The following is a 23,324-nucleotide window of genomic DNA, read 5'->3' on the forward strand; positions in this document are numbered from 1 at the left end:
TGAGAGTTTCTCAGTAGTTCTGTTTTCCTTTAAAGGAAATATTGAAAGCAAATTCTCTTTCAACAAATTGAGTGAGAAATTGCAGAATAAAAACCAGGATTTTTTCCCCCTCCACAGTACTAATAGGTCATACTGTGCAAAGCATATACATCAGCCTCTTCTGGAGAGAACAAACCGCAGAGCATTTCCCTGGCATGTTTTCAGTTTGCTTATGGCACCCTATTCAACTATCAAATGCTAGCATGTACCCCATATGTTAGTAAAATAATACTCAAGATTTTGTAATTCAGACTTCAGCAATACACAGGACAAGAATTGCCAGATGTGCAAGCTGGATGCAGAAGAGGCAGAGGAATCCTAGATCCCCTATTGTTAACTTCCACCAGATGATGGGAAAAGCAGTGGAGTTCCAAAAGGATATAGATATATAGATATCTTTGTTTTATTGATTACACTACAGCTTTTGACTGCACAAACCACAATAAACTGTGGATAGTTATTAAAGTGATGTATCAGGTGATCTCCTCCACCTATTGCAGAATTTGTAGGATGATCAGGAAGCAACAGGAAGGAATATGACACAAGTACTTTGTTTAAAATTGAAAAAGGAGTATTCCAAGGTTATGTGCCATCACTTTATTCATTTAGCTTAGATCCACAACGTATCAGAAATACTGGACTAGTAGAAATAGAAATTGATATTAAAATTGCTGGAAGAATCAATAATCTCAGATATGCTGTTGATACCATTCTAATGGCTAAATCAGGGAACTCTGAAGGAATTTCCTTATTCTTTCCTTTTCTTATTGAGCAGGAAAGAAGACATTGAAAAGTCAGCTCATTTTTTAAAAGAATCTTAAGATGTTTTTAATAAAGAGAATGCCAACGTAACGCAAAAAGATGGAGAAGAAGCTGAAAGTACTTTTGTACTTTTATTTATATGCCCTGTTCACCGCCCTGAGTCCTTCGGGAGAAGGGCGGTATAAAAATTCAATTAAATAAATAAATAAATAAATAAATAAATAAATAGTAGCAGGCCTTATCTTCAAAAATAGACAGGGATGGTGACTGTAGCTATGAAATAAAGTGATGTTTGCTCCCTTTGGAGAAGGTACATATATATAGTCGATACTGTGGTTTTTCCAGTTGTAATACAGGACTTCGAAAACTGGGACCATCAAACGTTACGCTGGAGAAAATTGTTTTGAATGTATTGCACAAAAGAAGCAGTCATTCAGTTCCAGATGAAGTAAAACCAAACTTCCCACTAGATCAGACATGTCAAACACAAGGCCCGGGGGCCGGATCCAGCCCGTGAAGTGGTTTCATGTGGCCCGCGAAGCCATCCTGGAAACAGTGAGGGAACGGCCCCCACTGCCTTGGCCCTGGCCCAGAGACCCTCCTTCTACCAGAGACCCTCAGATCTGTCCCACTACTGCTCAGGCCCCCATAGGCAGCCTTGATGCGAATGACGTAGAGCTGGCCACGCCCACCCAGTAGGCCATACACACTCTAGCCACGCCTACCCAGTAGGCCACGCCCACCCTGGCCATACCCACCCGGCCCCCTGAGGGCAACCGCAGTGCTGATGCGGCCCTCAATGAAATTGAGTTTGACACCCCTGCACTAGATATACAAATAATGAAGCTAAAGCTTAAATATTTTGAACATAATACAAAGGTGGACCTGTCTCTACCCCTTTGTTTAGAAGTATTTAAGAAAGCATCTTAACAGTGGCTTCCACCATCCTTGAGGCTCACTCCATCCTTGTGAGCTATTCAGACCAGCTCTCCTCCTTCCATGGACCTATGGATCACAGCAGTCTCACAACCATGAATTGAGGAGATCCTTGCAAAATTCAACTGACCCTCTTCCTCCTCCCCCCAAGAATGTTGTGTTTCTGAACGATTAGCTTCCATTTATTCATTCTGGTATTTCAGAAGTGGGTTGCTGCCCTTTTTGTTTTTAAAATCCTGCATGGGAGCAGTTTGCTGCATCTTTGATTTTATTTGAAGTGCCTACGGCTACATTGTGCAGAGATACACTAATAAAATTCTGCCAAAAAGCAAAAAAACAGGGGAAAAGAAAATCTTCCATGCCTGGCTAGCTGTAATAGATGAAATCCTAATAAAGTCTCAAAAGCTATAGATGCCCTTCAGACAAGCTTTGTTTCAGCAAGCTTTCCATCCCAACTGACTGAAGCATGATATCAACTCTGGTTACCTAATACCTGTCCTTTTGGTTTTATACTGTAATCTTTCAGCTTTGAAGACATTGAGAGGATTGGGCAGCAGTTTATAAATAGAGTTCATAAATTAAATACATTTTTTTTTAAAAAAACACCTGGAGATGGCATAGATATGTCAGGTGGAAAGAATTGGGCTCACATATAAGTTCCAGTTCAGAAGAGTTATTATTTAAGTCTATACACAAGAATCTAGTCAACGGTCCACACCAAATTGGATCTAGATAAAGAGTTAATGGAATTCAAAGAGGGGACTAGATTTGGATCGTTTGTGGACATATAACAATTCTAGGCTGAGTCCTCCCTTGACTCTGCCCTCAGCCTTTGCCTGCTTTCTCCTACAGATACAATGATGCATTTTTCTAGGCAAGAGGAAAGGAGTCATTTGACAATGCATTTTTCCAAGAATTTTTTTCCAGTTTTCCAGTCTATTCTGCATGCCTAGATTTCCCAGTGATCTCCAATCCAAGTACAGACGCCCTTTGGGAGGCTGCATGGAGGCTTGCTCCTGGGGAGGAAAATCATGGCAAACCTAGACAGCATACTTAAAAGCAGAGACATCATCACCCTGTCAACAAAAGCGCGTATAGTCAAGACTATGGTCTTCCCAGTTGCAATGTATGGCTGTGAAAGTTGGACCATAAGAAAGGCTGAGCACCAAAGAATTGAGGCCTTTGAACTATGGTGCTGGAGAAGACTCCTGCGAGTCCCTTGGACTGCAAGGCAATCAAACCGGTCAGTCCTAGAGGAGATCAACCCTGACTGCTCTTTAGAAGGCCAGATCCTGAAGTTGAAACTCAAATACTTTGGCCACCTAATGAGAAGGAAGGATTCACTGGAGAAGAGCCTAATGCTGGGAAAGATTGAAGGGGACGACAGAGAATGAGGTGTCTAGATGGGGTCACTGAAGCAGTAGGCGTGAACCTAAATGGACTCCAGAAGATGGTAGAGAACAGGAAGGCCTGGAGGAACATTGTCCATAGGGTTGCGTTGGGTCGGACACAACTTCGCAACTAACAACAACAACAATTGAGGCTTTACAACGCCTTGGGGGGAATGTCGCAAAGGGCCAGTAGCTGCTTTAGCATGGTATGCCTCATCAGCAGTGGGAGAAAGAAGACGTGTTGAGATGAACCAAAAGCAGCTAATGCCAAAGCTCATTAAAAAATTGACCTAAATAAGGGCACTTAGTGAAGCATGTTGGCCTGTGGTTGAAGCATTGCTCCTTGAGCATTAAGGCAGCCACATCCTTGGAAAGACTCGACACAGCTGTTCCAAAGTCTTTCCCCAGTTCTCTGCTTCTTTATATGCATGCAAAGGCACTATTGCTGTTGTGCTGTCATGAGGCAGAGCAGCTGTTCATGTACCCACATCTATATTATTATTATTATTATTATTATTATTATTATTATTATTATTATTATTATTATTATTATTATTATTATTATTATTATTATAATTTGGGAGGGACCTTGGAGGTCATCTAGTCCAACCCCCTGCTCAGGCAGGAAACCCTATACCATTTCAGACAAATTGCTGTCCAGTCTCTTCTTAAAAACTTCCAGTGTTGGAGCATTCACCACTTCTGGAGGCAGGTTGTTCCACTGGTTAATTGTTCTAACTGTCAGGAAGTTTCTCCTTAGTTCTAGGTTGCTTCTCTCCTTGATTAGTTTCCATTCGTTGCTTCTTGTCCTGCCTTCGGGCGCTTTGGAGAATAGCTTGACTCCCTCTTCTTTGGGGCAGCCCCTGAGATATTGGAACACTGCTATCGTGTCACCAGGAACAGGCTTTGATGCAGCTACATTGAACCTTCCGAAGGATGCGGCTATTTTAATATTCTCAAGAGAGAGATTCCACCCTGGCCAAGGCACTCTGTAAAGTATTTCTTGCAAATGTTTGCCCTTAGAAAAGATTTTAAAAGGACTCTTGGGTTTAATTCAAGCTAATCTACGCGTTCACGACTACAAAAAAAGTTGCATTTAAAAAGCACCCACTTCCTATTCGATTCCTTCTAACTTTTAATTGCTTCTAACTTTTAAAATACAGAACTTTCAATACAGCTGCTTTTACTATTAAGCCAAGAATACCCTGATAATCTTTTTGTCTTCTGATTTCTCATTATGATTCCAATGAAGCACCTTCAATTATTGCCTCCTCCTCCTCCTTTGCCTCTCAGGGTTATCAGTTAAAACATTATCTGCAAGAAAGGGTCCTTGGGCTGGTCAGGTTTTTTATCACAGAGTTTTGCATGAGAAACAACCATCAATTCTCTCTCTATCTCTTTTTTTTTTTGAAAGGCTTTGCTGAGCTCAAATCAGTGTGCGATGATCTTCTCTTTTTTTGCCGCAGAAAGCAAAGGGGCAAGGGCTGCTTTGAAGAAGAAAAAAGGCAATAATGAAAAGCGTATAATCCAATAGAAATATTTTAATGCATTAATACCATTACGGCTTTAATTAAATGTCAAGACCGGTTACGCCGCTGCTTACGGTTGAATGCTACAAAGTGTGCGTGCGGCAGCTCCAAAAAAAAAAAAGAGATAAGTTGCAAAGACATGCGTAGAAGGTTGCATGGGGAATAGGTATATTTTTGGCATGAAATCAAATTAACGTCAGGTTCAAAGGGTGATATTCTTTTAAAAGGTGGAGACAGAACCTTTGAGAAGAACTGGGCTTAGCACAAAGCATCCAGACGTTCTTCTTAGACCAACAGAGGGACGTGGTGCTCTATTCCGTTCGAACATCTGTTTGCATTCTTAGCCATCTACATTCAAACCCTCACCTCACAGCTTGAAACAAATCAAATTGCGCCATGCAAAGAAATGGTGGCAGAGACTGTAACATCAATCTGCAGATGAAGGAAAACACATTATTGAATGCTCCCCTGCATATACGATCTGCCTGTATAGAGGGGGTGGGAGGCTGGAAGGAGCTTTTTGTATAGAGCAAATGGCCACTTTGGGGGGGGGGGAAGGTGAAGCTATCCTTCTTGCAAACGTCGTGATTTTTATTTTGTAAGAAAGCTTAGAGGACCCTTGTGAGGCTCAGAGTCATTCTGGAAATACAGATGAGGCCAAAAGCTTGCTCTCTTTATTTAATTAAACATATTTTTCTTTTCTTTTTTCCCCCCAGTAAGAATAATTATTAATCATGAGAAGCCAGATGTCACATGGAATTTGATCCTGTTATGGGGTGAATTAAGGGAGTTTGCCCATCCCTTGGCCCTTCTCCCCCCCCCATCTCATGTTGTTGACCCCAGTTTCAGCTGCTGGTCTCTAGTTCATGGAAATAGAGAAGTTTAGTCTTCATTTAGGGTTTCTTTCTTCAGAAGCCCAACACCTTAAGAAGCTCCAGATTTGACTTAATCACATTTGGTCATTAGAATCATTTCCCTTAAAGTTGTAAACCACTCAGAATCACTTAGGTGAGAGGGGGCTGTGTAGAGAAGGAAGGAAGGAAGGAAGGAAGGAAGGAAGGAAGGAAGGAAGGAAGGAAGGAAGGAAGGAAGGAAGGAAGGATTCATTGATGCCATCCTTAAGACCCATTCTACTTTTAATTTTTCAGACTTAAAATCTAAGCGAATTGGAAAGTAAAATGACATGCTGTAAAGGAACATTTCTCAGAGAAATCCTGATTTCCAAGAATGCCATTAGATTCCTCATAAGCATTACTAGAAAATGAAGAATGGCTGTGATCTAATGTTTTGCTAAGAAGCATTCCCACCTGCCTGGAGGAGGAAGGAGAAATGATAAAACTATGGATTATATAGTGACTACCCTGGACTTGATGGACTGCTAGGTCTTTCTCTGCCATCAGCTTTTTTATGTGTCTAATCGTGTACAAGAAATAAGCTAAGGACAGCCATCCTGATGCTCCCCCTTTCCTGTTTTCTAAGAGTCTGACACACCTCCGTAAATATTTTTCTCCCCTGTATCTCCAGGAGAAAGCTCTTTTCTCCAATCAGAAGAATCACGCTCTCTTTCAGATCAATGGAGGCTTTTTAAACGCATGGAAAGCACTTAGGAGCAGACTGGCTACTAATTGAAAGAAAACCCAAGATTTGCTTTCAAAGACACTGCCATGAAGACAGTGGGAGTTATGTGCATTAGACTTTGTTTTGTGTTTTTGGTGATCCTAACACATGCTGAACAGAAAATCGTGGGTTCAGTGCTAAGTCACCCCTAAGTAAATTTGGCATGTAATGGGGAGGGGGAGGGGGAAATGTTAAAGTTCTTGCCTGGGTAGCCAGTCCAGATAACCTAGACAATCTGGCTAGCTAGTCAACCAGTTTGGACCTGGTTTAAAGCAGCTTTCTATGAGAAATGATATTTCTTTCATGAAGAGGACTGTTAATTAAAGGAGTCAGCTATTTTTAAAAAAAACACGTCTAGGGCTCTGCTGGCACTGAACAAATAGTGTGACATGAAAAACGATGCTCAAATCTCGATCCCAAAGGCGTATGCAATGAAGATGGGGCTTTCATATGAACAAGGATGTACATCTCCACTCCGCGTGGATGAATTGCTGAATCTTTTATCTGCAATATTGGTTGTTATTTTCTTCTCCCCATCCTGTCCCTTGTTGCAATATCGGTTCTGAAATATAGAAGTGATCCCCGAAAGGGAGAAATTAGCGTAAAACAAAGACGATAACGCATGTTTTGTGCAGTGCCTCTATGTAAATCAGCACATCCTGGTCTGTGCCTGTTGCCTTGGGTATTTAATTGTCTTGAATCAAAAGCATTCTGTGAATTGTAATTGTACTTTCTGTTGCAACGACAACTAGGGGGGAATTTCGAGAGCTCTTTCGAAGCCGACAAAGGTGTGGGGACGATTGTCGTTGCAAAACCCTTGGATGCAGAGCAGAGGTCCATGTACAACATGACAGTGGAAGTCACCGATGGAACCAATGTAGCCAGCACTCAGGTAGCATCTGTTATCACGTCTGTCCCTAATTCCCACATAAAAGTTACGAAAATGCACCTCTTGTTCATGAATATGTTCTAATGAAGGGAACCTCTTAATCAGCTAAAGTCATGTATTTGATTCTTGCATGCGGTTATTACATGTATATAGTAAAGGTAAAGGTTCCCCCGCACATGCGTGCTAGTCGTTTCCAACTCCAGGGGCCGGTGCTCATGTCCGTTTCAAAGCCGAAGAAGAGCCAGCGCTTGTCCGAGGACGTCTCCGTGGTCATGTGGCTGGCATGACTAGACGCCAAAGGCGCACGGAACGCTGTTACCTTCCCACCGGAGTGGTCCCTATTTTTCTACTTGCATTTTTACGTGCTTTCGAACTGCTAGGTTGGCAGAAGCTGGGACGAGTAACAGGCGCTCACTCTGTTACGCGGCACTCGGGATTCGACCCGCCAAACTGCCGACCTTCTGATTGACAAACTCAGCGTCCTAACCCACTGAGCCACTAGAGAATATTTGTAGCTCAGGGTCGAAATGAGGGGTCCTTGGTGCTCTCTGAGCTTGGTCGTTTTCTGGCAGACAGACATTTCATTACCCAACTAGGTAACATCAGTGCTCTAATGATGTTACCTAGTTCGGTAATGAAATGTCTGCAAGAGAACAACCAAGCTCAGAGAATACTAAGGACCCCCACAATCCTGTGTTTCTCCACTCACATTCACTTAAAATATCTATTTTCTGGACAGCTGATCTTGAGCTTATTATACTTACATTCTGAAGATGAACGTCATAGCATCTGCGCATTCCATAGAATTTGTAGCTGTGACCAAAACCATTGTTTTGTTGTTTTTCCCCTACAGTGGGATTCCTGATAACGATTAGAAACCACGCCAGTGAAAAGATTAGTCATTTCCTGATGACCCTTAACAATATCTCCTTTCCCTTGCCAGCAATATAGTCTTTTGCTGTTTATGCTCAAATGCACCTGCAATATCTAAAAAAAATGGCAATACTTGCCAAATGGAGGGAGGGAGGATAATTCTGGGGAAAAAAGAGGTAGCAGTAAAAAAGAAAAGGTGGGGGGTGTCCAATAATTCAGTAGGTTTGTAAAGCCGTAAATTCTCCTTCTGTGGCGTTCTGAATGCAAAGCCACCAAGCAACTGAGCTCCAATTTGTAGAATGAAACTACATATATATGTATAATTGGATAGCACTTGCTGGCGCTTTTTTTCCCCCTACCCTGGCAGTGGGTCTGCTCTGTTGTTGAAGGAGGCAAAAGATGTGAGAACGCCAAAAGAATGTTTTCCTACCGTAATGTGGTCAATGAGGTGGATCTGTGAAACAGTTTTAGTTTTTGTAATGAGATGGCTGCCACTCAATTACAGGTTTGGGTTTTCTTTCCTGCTTAAAAACTGTGACGATTTCCTTTTCCCTTTTGGAGGCCTTGCATATATGGCCCATTACTGCTCCAGTAAAGGGAGTCCAATAATGGTGGTTTACAATTCACACAAGGGTTAAGTTAGTGGTGTATTAGCTTTGATGGCAGCTAACCAAAAGAACTTAAGGGATCTGAGCGGGCTTAGTCAATTCAGGGCTCAGTAAATTCTCAGCCTTTTGGGGCTAGGAAAATGTGGGATTTAAAAAAAAAACAAAAAACCAGATCCAAGTTGACTCCCAAAGCAACCGCTTTGCAATAGGTTGCATGATTTCTCCTGATGGGCTCTCAATCTCTTGGAGAACGGAAAGCTACTAGTAATGCTTTCATGCTGGCCAAGTTCCCTTTTAATGCTTCTTTGCAAAGACTTGAAGCTGAACAGTGGTAGTGGTAGTTATGATTTATTGTCTGAGAATGAGTAGGAAGGAACATGGCAGGTTGATTAACCTCAACAAAGGTTGAGCCAGAGAGAAGCTTTGCCTGCATCCTCTGCTTAATTCTTCTCTTCTTTTAGTCATCTGGCAGTTTGCAATATGTTTGTATTAATCTTTTCCCCATCTGAAAAATTTGGGAAACAGAGCAGCTCTCCCACTTAAATTAACTCATAGATTATGTTCACAGTGGTGCATTCACAGATGACATTTAAATTATGCCTCTTTCCAGCATCATAATGTTCTCCTTCTTCCTTCTCATACTCAAGAGGAGCGATTCAGAAGCCACTTGTTATACTGTCTCAGCCCTAAACTATGGTTAATACAAACTGGGGCTTTACGTAGGCTATCTTTACAAACTGCTGTTTGAAATTGGCTTGTTTTCAATTAATCGGACTCTGTAGTTTCAATTAGCAAACCCACTCACAGCGATTAGTAAAGCTTGTGTGGTTTTCTGACATTTTTGCAAGAGAGAAGAAGAAAGATACAGGGCTCATTAGATGTCCGTGATAAACATACATAATCTAGCTGGACTGTATAGTGAGAATCCCATTGCCAGATATTGCAGTGTGTATGTATGAATATGCTTCAAATGTTTGGGCTCTCTCTGTTACAAGCGGTGTATAATTTGAAACTAAAATCAGAATGCCTGTCTCTTCTGGTGACAATATATGTAGAGGTAGTCCTTGACTTGCAACTGGTCACTTTGTAGCTAGTTAAAGTCACATCAGCCCCCCCAAAAAAAACTACTTAGAACCCTGTTTCAAAGCTTTAACAGTCACACACATACAAATGGTAATGTGAATATACGTTTCAAGCGTTTGACAATCAGCCTGCATTCATAGCCATTTGCGGCATCCTGCAGTCACGTGACCATGATATACGACTTTTTATGCTGGAAACCAGCATTTATTTCTGGCAAAAAATGCCCATTGGTGTTCACTTTACAACTGCTGCAAAAAGGTCATAAAATCCATGACCGGCATGAATGACGCCTTTAATTCCTGGCTCAATTACGTTTGTAAGTCAAACACTTCTTTTCTTTATATGCGTTTGGACAAAGATTGATATTTGTTCTTCAGTAACATTTGTCAGAGTAATTGTAACCTAGAAAAAAACTAAAATTATTTTTGATGCACGCCCATAGATTTCAAATTAGCTTGCCTTCTATTTTTATCTGCGTGGATATAGTTGTATTTCTTTGGGTCCTTCAAAGTGCAGGGTTTTTTTTTCTTCAATTCAGTATATCATGTTTGGAAAAGCTCTGTGTGTTGTCGCCAAATTTAGACACTGAAAAGGTTCAAAGAGTCTTTACCGAGATTGTTTTAACCATGGCAAGTGTGTAAGGAGTAGAAGGAAGTACTTCAAATTGTGGCAGTGACTCTTGGCCTTAAATAAAACATGCTTAGGTCTAATGCCCAGAAGGAAGCAGTGAAGGGCGCTAACTCACTTCTTGTTCTGTGGATAGCCTGGGGAAGAATGGAAAGTAAAAAAAAGGAAATGTAATATCAACAACAAGATGCTCATCAACAACAAACAAACCCTTATTTTCTGTGTCTGAGAAAATAACCTGGGTGCCCACCAAGGAGTCCAAAGTGGCATGAGACTTCTTTGTAATACAATACGAAATGGACAAGTGGTATAAAACAGATCACAAATCCGCCTTAGGAAGAGTTTGTGATTCAATGGACACCTTCACGGCATTATCTCTTAAGAGCACACGAATGAGAAGAGCTTCCAGAGTGTCAGAGCAAACCCCCAACCCCTTCATTTATCCCCCAGCCCCAAGGAAAGATTTCCATCCAAACGTTTCTTCCAGGTATGTTTCTGATGACCTTGCCCTACTCCTTCTTCCTCCTTCCAAAATCACTCCGGTGATTTAGGGTCCATTACAGAACAACAAAGGGATGCGGTGGCTCAGTGGGTTAGGACACTGAGCTTGTCGATCAGAAGCTTGGCAGTTTGGCGGGTCGAATCCCGAGTGCCGCGTAACAGAGTGAGCGCCTGTTACTCGTCCCAGCTTCTGCCAACCTAGCAGTTCGAAAGCACGTAAAAATGCAAGTAGAAAAATAGGGACCACTACGGTGGGAAGGTAACAGCGTTCCGTGCGCCTCTGGCGTCTAGTCATGCCGGCCACATGACCATGGAGACGTCCTCGGACAAGCGCTGGCTCTTCGGCTTTGAAACGGAGATGAGCACCGGCCCCTAGAGTCAGAAACGACTAGCATGCATGTGCGGGGGAACCTTTACCTTTACCTTACAGAACAACAGAGTTGGAAGGGACCTTGGAGGTCTTCTAGCCAAACTGCTGCACAAGTGGGGGACCCTATGCCATTCCAGATAAGTGGGCCATCAAGTCTCTTCTTAAAAGCCTCCAATGATGGAGTACCCGCAACTTCTGGAGGCAAGTTGTTCCACTGGTTAATTGTTCTCACTATTACGAAATTTCTCCTTAATTCTAGGTTGGATCTCTTCTTGATGAGCTTCCATCCATTGTTTTTTGTCCTTGCTTTCTGGTACTTGGGAAAATAAGTTGATCCCTTCTTCTTTGTGGCAGCCCCTCAAATATTAGAACACTGCTACTATGTCCCCTCTAGTCCTTCTCTTCACTAGACAAACCCAGTTCCTGCAACCGTTCTTCATATGTTTTAGCCTCCGAGCCCCCTAATTATCTTTGTTGCTCTTTTCTGCACTCTTCCTCCAGAGGATGTTTGTGATCACTCCTGTTTGTGATCACTCCTGTGACTTAGGGTCCATCTCATTAAACCTGGGCAGTCCCTTTGGCACACGGGAAGAGTTGTACAACAGGACTTGGTTGAGCTGAGCCTTTCATGTCCTTTTGAGGCACAACAAAATGTCTTTTTGTGTCATTTCTAACCATAGGGCAAAATCTCAGTGACACAGAATATAATGCTGCATGCAAGTGAATTCATTATCCAACGACTCACTGCTTCTGGGTTACCCTTTTAGTCCAGTCTGATCTTAACCACCTTGCAATTCGCCAATAAAATAGACATGCCAGATACAGTTATTTTGATTACTTGATTTATTACTAGCTTTTCTCAAGCATGAAAGCTTGACGTGGGTCTCACATTCACAGAGCATTATTAACATTAACAGAATTATAAAACTGTTATCAAAAATAAATTGGCCTGCCTAGAGCCAGGATGCCTGCCTAGCATTTCGTTTCTAGGCTTCTTGAGCTCAGATCCAACTGTCTAACTGATCACTGTGGCTCTCTTGCCAATACTGGTTTATCTCTTAAGGTTTATAGGGCAGTCCCCCCTTTTTAAGGTTTATGTAATGTGACAAGTCGGTCAATAACAGTACCAAAAATATACTTGCAGTCCCTCACTCGTTCCTCTATAGATTGTCAAGCCAATTACAATAATGTGTCATCAGATTAGAACATAATCTGGGGGGGTTGGACTAGATGACCTCCAAGGTCCCTTCCAACTTCTGTTCTTCTTCTTCTTATTATTATTATTATTATTATGATGATGATGATGATGATGATGGTGTTGCTGACATATTTCTGAACCCAACTCCTGACCCAGACAGGCAAGGCTTCCAAATTTTCAGTTCTTCAAAGGGAAGGATCATATTAACAGGTTCATACCTGTATAAACCAAACCAATATATAATAGAACAGCAATTCCCTCCTGCAGAAAAATGGCCTTAGAACAGACGTGTCAAACTCGTGACGTCGCGCAACGTATCGGGACTGTTTTGCCATTGCCGGCAGTGGGATGGGCGCAGCTTCCACATGATGCGTCCGGCCCACGGGCCAGCAGTTTGACAACCCTGCCTTAGGATAGCTGACATTATTATAATGGGAAAAAAATAATGGAAAAAAAATGGAAAAAAATTGCTGGGATGTCATAAACGTGGTTGACTTGAATTGTCAAGGTGTGAATGCTGTCCCCTAGTTTTCCGCGGGCAAAGAACTTCAGCTGTAAAGAAGGTTTTGATCCTGCATGTGGTTTGCGTTTTCAGAACTTTCCTCCTGATACCTCTTTCAGAAATCCAAGGAGAAACCATGTTTTTTTCCAGGGAGAAAAATGGGAGGGAAAGGGGTTTTTTTTCACATCTTTTTCCCCCTAAAAGATGGGTTGATCTCAGCATTTTTTGCAGAAAACAAAAACTAAGAGGAAGGAAGAGGGACCAGGTTTTTTTTTCTTTTCTTTTTTTCTTCTTTTTCTTTTTTCTTCTTCCTCTCCCCCTCCCCCTCCTATCATTATAAATAGGTAGTCCTCAACTTACGACCACACTTGGGATGAGAATTTCAGTGGCTAAACAAAGGCAGTTAAGTGAGTCGTATCTGATTTTTACAGCTATTCACTGAATTTACCACAGTTGTTAACTGAATCATGTGGTTGTTACCCAAATCTGGCACCCCCGATTGACTTTACTTGTTGAGTAAAGTTTGAGGAGGTCACAGACGGCAGTCACATGACCCCAGGACATCGTAACCATTATAAATTCATGCCAAGCACCTGAATTTTATCTGGACAACAAACAATCCAAACATATATTGGGAGATTTTGTTTTCCCGTACATTAGAGTAAATATGGGTGGTTTTTTTTATCTATATATATAAAATACAAGAAGAAAATTCAAAAGGATATGAGAAAACGCCACTCAAAAAGGCAAAAGCCTTGGTGGAGCAGTGGGCTAATGCCTCCTTAAGTAACACCAGCTGCCTGCAATCAGTGCAGGTTCGCATCCCACCAGGCTCAAGGTTGACTCAGCCTTCCATCCTTCCGAGGTAGGTAAAATGAGGACCCAGATTGTTGGGGGCAATTAAGCTGACTTTGTAATAATGCCGCTTGGGGGGTGTATGAAAGCCCTAATAAGCAGGCATATACATAGAATGAAGGCTACTGCTAAGCTTGTAAGCCGCCCTGAGTCTTCGGAGAAGGGCGGGATATAAATGGAATTAAAATAAAAAATAAAATAAAATAAAAGAGAAACAAAAGTTTGGTTGCGGTGGCTTCTATTCTAAGCTTCATGTGTGATATTAAATATTTCCTCTTCCTTTCTGCTGAAAATTACTTTCTGTTTAAAGGGAGACGTTTTCCCCAATCCCGGGTGATTTTAAGAAGTAGCCTATGCCATAGCACGAGCTGCTGCTGTTCATTCTTTTTTCCATAAACCATGATATTTGGGCTGACAAATCCTTTGACAGCTAATCATCTGCAGCTGCTGCATATTGGGGACAGTTGTGTCCATGACAAAGTGCCAACTAAAAGTGAAGCCCTTCAGCTACAGAAAGCAGCCATATTCAAAGTTTAACTCAATTTTAAATTGAATTCAGGGGTTTTGGGGGAGGGGGAATCCTTACCTCCTAGAAGATGCAGAAGGAAAGAAAACGTATTACAGAAACACAGGTTTAAATCACTAACGTTCTCAATTTCAGGATATAACACTATACTTCAGTTATTTATTTATTTTTAGTAACAGAATGTCAGTTTGGGTATTATAGATTATGCAGGATAACTTTTTACAGAATTGGGTATCACTTCTTTCCCATTCCCCTAGCCTTACAAAATAACAACTCCCTAAGGCTACCACAGCTTCTTAAGTAACATATAGCCTTAACGTAGAGTTTTATTATGACTGCCTTCTAGATTGTTCCCAAGATGGACCTTTGCACTTGACGGAGGAGAAGAGCAATTGTTGGTGTACTTTTTGGTAAATGTATGACAGATGCTAGGAAATGTTGCTAATGCTATGAAAAGCTAATACTTCATGTTTCATGAAGAGCTATTTTCAAAAAATATTGCTGTAAAACCAGTAGCACATATGTAATTTTTACAACAGTATTTCTGCTTCTCTTTACACTTGTCCATTGTAGGGAATTAACTACTTACATTTTACCAACCAAAGCCTGCTGGATTGTTTTCCTAGAGAAATCCTTCACTTTTTCCTAATAATTCAATAAAAGAGAAAATGCCCTAGAAACTTTTCCAAGGTCATAGGGAAAAAATATGAAATGTTTGTGAGTGCATTGTGATGTTGTACTAATTGTATAGTTGAAGGGTATGAGCGAATCTCCTATCCTTTTGTTATTCATTGATTTTTCCAAATATCTGTCTGCTTCTCAATTTCCTCTCTTAAGTTAAAATCCCAACAGAAGACACTAGAAGAAAACTGCTACTGTGGAGATTTCTCCAGTCACCATTAAGTCCTATCCCCAAGAAATGTTTGGAGACCTCCTACAACACAGAAATGTATTCATCCTTCCAGTTTCTTTGCTCACAATTAGATGTTGTTGTTGTTAGTTGCAAAGTCGTGTCTGACCCATCGCGAACCCATGGACAACGTTCCTCCAGGCCTTCCTGTCCTCTACCATCTTCTGGAGTCCATTTAAGCTCACACCTACTGCTTCGGTGACTCCATCCAGCCACCTCATTCTCTGTCATCCCCTTCTTCTCTTGCCCTCAACCTTTCCCAGCATTAGGCTCTTCTCCAGTGAGTCCTTCCTTCTCATTCGGTGGCCAAAGTATTTGATTTTCAACTTCAGGATCTGGCCTTCTAAAGAGCAGTCAGGGTTGATCTCCTCTAGGATTGACCGGTTTGAATGCGTTGCAGTCCAAGGGACTCGTAGGAGTCTTCCCCAGCACCATAGTTCAAAGGCCTCAATTCTTTGGTGCTCAGCCTTTCTTATGGTCCAGCTTTCAGAATTAGATAAAGGTAAAGGTAAAGGTTCCCCTGCACATGCGTGCTAGTTGTTTCCAACTCTAGGGGCCGGTGCTCATCTCAGTTTCAAAGCCGAAGAGCCAGCGCTTATCCGAGGACGTCTCCGTGGTCATGTGGCCAGCATGACTAGACGCCAGAAGCTCACGGAACGCTGTTACCTTCCCATTGGAGTGGTCCCTATTTTTCTACTTGCATTTTTACGTGCTTTCAAACTGCTAGGTTGGCAGAAGCTGGGACGAGTAACAGGCGCTCACTCTGTTCCGCGGCACTCGGGATTCGACCTGCCAAACTGCTGACCTTCTTAAAAAAACCAGGCCTTTGTGTTTTGTCTAGTTTTATCCAAAAAACGTCAGAAACAATGATCTTACATGTGACGTATTGAGCCAAAGAATTGGAAATGGTCTGCTTGATTTAAACCTTCTGTTTAATCAATGAAATCAGAGGCTGCAGCATCTTCAAGAGATCCCCTGTTCAGCCATTTTATGAAAGTTTCAACTCAGGAAGAAGAGTTCCCTAACCCTTCTAAGTCAGAAATGGTTCGGCCAAATGCCTCTCAAGATCATACCTACTTTAATTTTTATTTTTCTGCTTTTTAAAGCCCTGTGCCAACCATTGTCTAAAATGATTCCATGGCTTCCTGCTATTTTTGAGATACAGAATCGTAGTGTAACAAAATACCCTCTAAGTAGGGTTAAAAATGGACATACATCTAACCTAATGTAAGCCCATAAAATTGAGTCTTACTCTCATGTCTTTTTCTGATTGACTATCCCCTTTCAGATACTTGAAAGATAACACCACATCCATCGCCAGTTGTCTTTTCTTTAGGCTGTAAACACAGAAATCTTTCCATATAAGCAATGCAAAACCTTTTTTGGAGGAAGGAATAGGAAATGTTCATAGCAAGGGGCTCAGTGGATAGTTACGCCTATGGAGAGTCTCAGTCATCCAAGTCCTGGTTGTGCCGAAGGTGCTTTTTCAAAAGGCAGCTGGACTTCTTTTGATAATAATAATAATAATAATAATAATAATAATAATAATAATAATAATAATAATAATAATAATAATAAGAAGAAGAAGAAGAAGAAGAAGAAGAAGAAGAAGAAGAAGAAGAAGAAGAAGAAGAAGAAGAAGAAGTTGGAAGGGAGCTTGGAGGTCATCTAGTCCAACCCCCTGCTCAGGCAGGAAACCCTATACCATTTCGGACAAATGGCTGTCCAGTCTCTTCTTAAAAACTTCCAGTGTTGGAGCATTCACAACTTCTGGAGGCAGGTTGTTCCACTGATTGATTGTTCTAAGTGTCAGGAAGTTTCTCCTTAGTTCTAGGTTGCTTCTCTCCTTGGTTAGTTTCCATCCGTTGCTTCTTGTCCTACCTTCAGGTGCTTTGGAGAATAGCTTGACTCCCTCTTCTTTGTGGCAGCCCCTGAGATATTGGAACACGGCTATCATGTCCCCCCTCGTCCTTCTCTTCATTAGATTAGACATTCCGAATTCAAGCAACCGTTCTTTATATATTTTAGCTTCCAGGCCCTTGATCATCTTTGTTGCTCTTCTCTGCACTCTTTCCAGATTCTCAACATCTTTTTTACATCGTGGTGACCAAAACTGGATGCAGTATTCGAAGTTTTGCTTCTCATCTAAAACGTCTTTAAGAAAAAAACAAGTCTAGTTGCCTTTTGGAAAAGCACCTTTGGGAGTGGATAGTTAGGTTCAGTTTTGATTTTAGATAAGTATGAAGAGACAGGTGACTTTCACACATGCATCTAAAGCACTAAATCTAATAATTAGCTATTGTTCTTATGCAAACTTATGTCCAAGATCCAAACTGGGTCAGTTACAGGGCCCAGCGGTTTTACTCTTCCGAGCTTTTGGACTCATGCTGGATCCCATCTTCATGGAACTTCTCCCTACTGGAATATATGCTTTTGGATATTCTATGAGTTGTATTTATGTGGTGCCTTCCGATTGGTCATTAGTGTTTTGATGGCCGGCAATTGGCTATTATTTCCTTGTGCTGCCAAACCCTCAGCTCCTAAGTACCTGATAAGCTAGTGGTAAATCAGCACTCCTGTTGACTGACAAGGGTCCCATTTCCCAGCTTCAGTCATTTCTCTGGCTATTTTTGTACCTGCAGGGCCAACAATTTATTTATTTATTTTTATTTTATTAGATTTATATACCGCCCTTTCCCGAAGGACTCAGGGCAGTTTACAGGGCATTTTAAAATCACACCAATACAAAATACAAAGTTAAAAGACAAACAAAGGATTAAATTATCCCTGAAAATAAAACCCCAGTTAAAATTCTCAGCCTGGGCCAGAGAGCTCAAAGAGCCAAGTCTTCAGGTCCCGGCGGAATGAACGCAGGTCAGGGGCAGTCCTGAGCTTCACGGGCAGCTGGTTCCAGAGGGCAGGCGCACCCACAGAGAAGGCCCTCCCCCTGGGTGTTATCCGCCGGCAATCTTTTACCGGCGGCACCCTGAGGAGACCCTCCCTCTGTGAGCGCACTGGACGAAGGGAACTTGATGCTGGCAGCAGGTGTTCCCTCAAATATCCTGGACCCTCGCCATTTAGGGCTTTATAGGTCATCACCAGCACCTTGAATCTCACCCGGAGGGCAACCGGAAGCCAATGCAGCTCACGGAGCAGAGGTGTTACATGGGAGTATCAGGAAACCCCCATCACAACTCGCGCGGCCGCATTCTGCACCAGTTGAAGCCTCCGAGTGGTCCTCAAGGGCAGCCCCATGTAGAGAGCGTTGCAGTAGTCTAAATGGGAGGTCACGAGTGACTGTGCGTAGGGCATCTCGGTCCAGGTAGGGTCACAACTGGCGCACAATCTTTGTAGCTGTGAAATTGAATGTATGTCTTGTATGTTCAAATAATCATATGTCCTTTTGACAAGAGTTGGTAAAGATATAAATCTTATTCTCTCTTCTCTTTCCCCGCCCCCTTTGATTCTTAACTAAAGGTATTAATCAAAGTTTTGGACAACAACGATAACGGTCCAGAATTTTCCCACCCAAGCTACGATGTAATGATTTCTGAGGACATCATGCCGGACACTGAGATCCTTCAAGTAGAAGCTATGGACAGAGATGAGAAGCACAAACTCAGTTACATCATTCACAGTAGTCTTGATTCCATCAGTATGAGAAAATTCAGGATGGATCCCAACACAGGCGTGCTCTATACCGCTGAGCGTTTAGACCATGAAGCTCAAGATAAGCACATCCTCAACATAATGGTAAGCAGGGAATATTAAGCTGTGCTCTCCAACACAATTGCCAGCTTTAATAGGTGCATGCTATAGTCTTCTGATAAGCAAAACGGCTTTAGATTTGGTAAGGAGGCAATAATTAGGTGTTTTTTTTTCTCCCCCTTCCACGGCAATGCATTTATTCACTGTAGAGGCTTTGTGAGGTTTAATACGAAAGGGAGATTTTTATCTTGCAAAATGCTTACACCATCTGGGAAGCCAGACATGGTTGGAACATCATCATCTCCCAGTGTCAGGGCCCTTTTATCAGAGGTAACTTTTTAAAAGTGTTTCTTCAGAATCTTAACATTTCTTTTGGAAGCTGTTAACAAAGCGATTATCACCTTTCTTGCTGTGCTCAGCTCTTAAAACCAAGCGGTCCGCTTTATTGCAGATTTTTGCCGGGTCCTCTAACCGCAGACGATACTGATTTGCTGGTGCCTAAATTACATGGTACAAATTGTCCCACTGTGAAGTGTCTGCTGAGTGTTAATGGAACAATAACCTTTTTTTTTTTGGTCAAATATGATTTCTAAGAATTTTGAAACTCAGGTTGACTTCCATCTCTGGTATCAAAAGCCCTAGGAAATGTTATTAGCATTACTGGAATTGGATTCACTTTAGTGACTAAAAGATGCCCATCAATTAAAATTTGCCATACAGGGAGTCCTCGGCTTACAGCAGTTCATATAGTGACTGCTTGAAGTTACAACGGCACTGAAAAAAGTGACTTACGACCATTTTCCACACTTAAGACCGTTGAAGCAGGGTCACTTGATCAAAATTCAGACTCTTGGCAACTGGCTCATATTTGTGATGGTTGCAGTGTCCCAGGATCACGTGATCACCTATTGTGACATCCTGACAAGGAAAGTCAATGGGGAAGCCAGATTCACCTAACAGTTGTGTTGCTAACTTAACAACCGCAGTGATCCACTTAACAGTGGTGGCAAGAAAGATCGCAAGATGGGGCAAAGTGACTGTCCCACTTAGCAACAGAAATGTTGGGCTCAATTGTGGTCGTAGGTCGAGGATGACTTGTAATACCCTGGGGTGGAGATGTGTGAAGGGAATTCTCAGAAGATGGGCAAGATGAGCACCTTGAAATGGTCAACTATAGATGATGCAGCTGTTGTCCACCATCACTTATTTGGTAGGATGAGGAATAATAACAATAGTCTTTCTGGGCACAATCATACAACGCTTTTCAAACTAGGAGGCCAGCTCACAGGACCATATTCTCCTATATCCAGAGCTCTTCAATCTGCAACAGACATCTTTAACAGAATGACAGAGTTGGAAGGGACCTTGGAGGTCTTCTAGCCCAACCCCCTGCTCAGGCAGGAAACCCTAAAGCATTTCAGACAAATGGTTGTCCAGTCTCTTCTTAAAAGCCTCCAGTGTTGGAGCACCCACAGCTTCTGGAGGCAGGGTGTTCCACTGATTAATTGTTCTCTCCGTCAGGAAATTTCTCCTTAGTTCTAAGTTGGATCTCCTTGATTAGTTTCCATCCATTGCTTCTTATTCTGCCTTCAGGTGCTCTGGAGAATAGGTTGTTTCCCCGTCTTCTTTCTGGCAGCCTGTTAAATATTGAAACACTGCTATCCTGTCACCACTTTTCACTAGATTAAAGGTAAATGTAAAGGTTCCCCCACACATGCGTGCTAGTTGTTTCTGACTCTAGGGGCCGGTGCTCATCTCCGTTTCAAAGCCGAAGAGCCAGCGCTTGTCCGAGGACGTCTCTGTGGTCATGTGGCCGGCATGACTAGACGCCAAAGGCGCACGGAACGCTGTTACCTTCCCACCATAGTGGTCCCTATTTTTCTACTTGCATTTTTATGTGCTTTCGAACTGCTAGGTTGGCAGAAGCTGGGACGAGTAACAGGCACTCACTCTGTTATGCGGCACTCGGGATTCGACCCGCCAAACTGCCGACCTTCTGATCGACAAGCTCAGCGTCCTAACCCACTGAGCCACCACGTCCCTATATCACTAGATTAGACATACCGAATTCCATCAACCGTTCATATGTTTTAGTCTCCAGTCCCCTGATCATCGTTGTTGCTCTTCTCTGCACTCTTTTTTCAAAATCTCAACATCTTTTTGACATCATGGTGACCAAAACTGGATGCAGTATTCCAAATGTGGCCTTACCAAGGCATTAATCCAGTGTAAAATATATAAATCATAGAGTACTCACAAAAGAGTCCTATGCTTTTACAAATGCCCTGGAGCACATCGGGAACTTTTTAAGAAAAACTAGAGAAGCAAACTTAAAAACTAATCCACATTCCAACTGGGCACAAGGATGACAGATATTTCTCGTTTGTCTTTCTCAAGAGATTATTTTCTCTTTCCTCCAGGTTCGAGACCAGGAGTTCCCCTATCGACGTAACTTGGCAAGGATCGTTGTAAACGTGGAAGATTCCAATGATCACAGCCCTTACTTCACCAGTCCTCTGTACGAAGCTTCTGTGTTCGAATCAGCTGCCATCGGATCTGCAGTTTTGCAGGTCACTGCCCTGGACAAAGATAAAGGAGAGAATGCAGAGTTGATATACACCATTGAAGCAGGTTAGCAAGCAAAGAATTAAAACAACCTTTAAGACTTTTTATGCACATGTATGGGATGTAATGCTAGTTTTTAACTGCAGTTAAAAGTGTGGAGAAATGTAATCTTAATCTTATGGTCAGTTCCCATAGAAATCAATGGATTGCAATAAAACTTAATTAGTCCTAATAATTAGCTCCTTGGCTTTTATCTGTTTTGCCTTCAAGACAGGAAGCTTTATTAAGCAGCTGCCTTTATTTGCCTTGTGATGCGTATTATCCTTCTAAAAAAATTGTTCACCTTATTTTAGTTGTGGATACGGTTGTCTTTCTTTCCAAAGCTAATTTGCTAAGAAATACACCATCTGGAATGCAATGGGATTTCAGATTAAACTATTTTATGAATCACTTCTGAGATTAAAGTTCCCAACTTACTTCTAAAGCTGCAGATCAAGAAATGGCCAGCATAGGATCAAGGCTTTTATTTATTTAGAAATCTTAAAATAAACAGACAATCTTCTCTTGTCCTTTTGGAGGATAGACTTAGAACTGTGATTAGGTAGGCATGCAGTTCTTTTGATTTGATAATACAGGTAGCCCTAGACTCAAAACAACAGCCCTAGCCCTAGCGGTATATAAGTCTTATATACTCTAAGCGGTTGACAGAGTCAGCATACTGTATTTGCCCCCAACAATCTGAGTCCTCATTTTACTGACCTTGGAAGGATGGAAGGCTGAGTCAACCTTAAGCCTGTCAGGATCAAACTGCTGGCAGTGAGCAGTGAGTTAGCCTGCAATACAGCATTCTAACCACTGTGCCACTATGGCTCATTTAGTGACCATTCAAAGTTACAACAGCACCGAAAAGTAACTTATGACCGTTTTTCACGCTTATTGCCATTGCAGCATCCTCATGATCACGTGATCAAAATTCAGACACTTGGCAACTGACTCTTTATTTATGACGGTTGCAGTGTCCCGGGGTCATAGGATCGCTTTCTGTGACCATCTGACAAAGTCAGAAGCCAGATTCACTTTACAACCCTGTTACTAACTTAATCACTGCAGTGAATCACTTAACAGTTGTAGCAAGAACGTTCGTAAAAATGGGGAAAAACTCACTTAACAAATGTTTCAGTTAGCAACAGAAATTTTGAGCTCAGTTGTGGTTGTAAGTCAAGGACTTCTTGTACCGGTTGATTCCAGGGTGAGCTGCTATTACATTCCAAATCAAAATAAAGCCATTTTCAAGATGGGCTTACAAGCCACAGGAGACGGGAGCTAAGCTAGCAAGGAATGTTTTATCATTTCCTACTGTTCTGTACCAGCCTGCTACCGGCCCTGCAGAAAAGGCAACCCCTTTACAAACGGCAAGAGGCTGGAATTACGCCTGCCAAATTTATTACTACAAAAACAAACAAGACACGAACCAAGAAACAGGAGCTTTAAGAAACACGAACTATCCGAGCGGTTGCCTTCAGCAAACCAGCACTCCCCACACATTCCCCTTATATAGAGTTCAGGGCGTGGCTTCTCTCTGCCTCCTTCCGAGAAGCCCCATTGCCTTCCTCTGTTTACTCCTAATTGACTGCCTCCTGCGTCGGGCGTCCTTGAACAGGGCCAGCTGTGGGTCATCTTCATCCACGCTGTCAGGCTCACACAGCTGGGTCTCTGTGGTGACCAAGTGGGAGGGGCCTGGCTGAGGACTCTCATCAGCAAGATCTTCAACCCCCTCAGCAAGGTCTTCAACACCCCCCTCCTCCTCCTCTGAGTCATCCGACCCAACTGCCGAA

At 42.2% G+C, this 23,324-nt stretch overlaps 1 protein-coding gene across 1 annotated transcript in view; it reads left to right on the forward strand.

Annotated features, from left to right (window-relative positions):
* The window catches only part of FAT3 (FAT atypical cadherin 3), a gene marked incomplete at both ends in the record, with an annotated part of 425,634 nt that overhangs the window by 255,553 nt on the left and 146,757 nt on the right, over positions 1-23,324 (forward strand). Inside the window, 3 exons of the mRNA XM_081327912.1 lie at positions 7,027-7,166; positions 18,694-18,969; positions 21,345-21,555. Of these exons, the coding sequence (XP_081184038.1) occupies positions 7,027-7,166; positions 18,694-18,969; positions 21,345-21,555 (627 nt within the window). The remainder of the gene's footprint in view (positions 1-7,026; positions 7,167-18,693; positions 18,970-21,344; positions 21,556-23,324) is intronic.

The sequence above is a fragment of the Vipera berus genome (assembly GCF_964194415.1).
Source record: "Vipera berus genome assembly, chromosome: 4".
Taxonomy (NCBI): Eukaryota; Metazoa; Chordata; class Lepidosauria; order Squamata; family Viperidae; genus Vipera; species Vipera berus.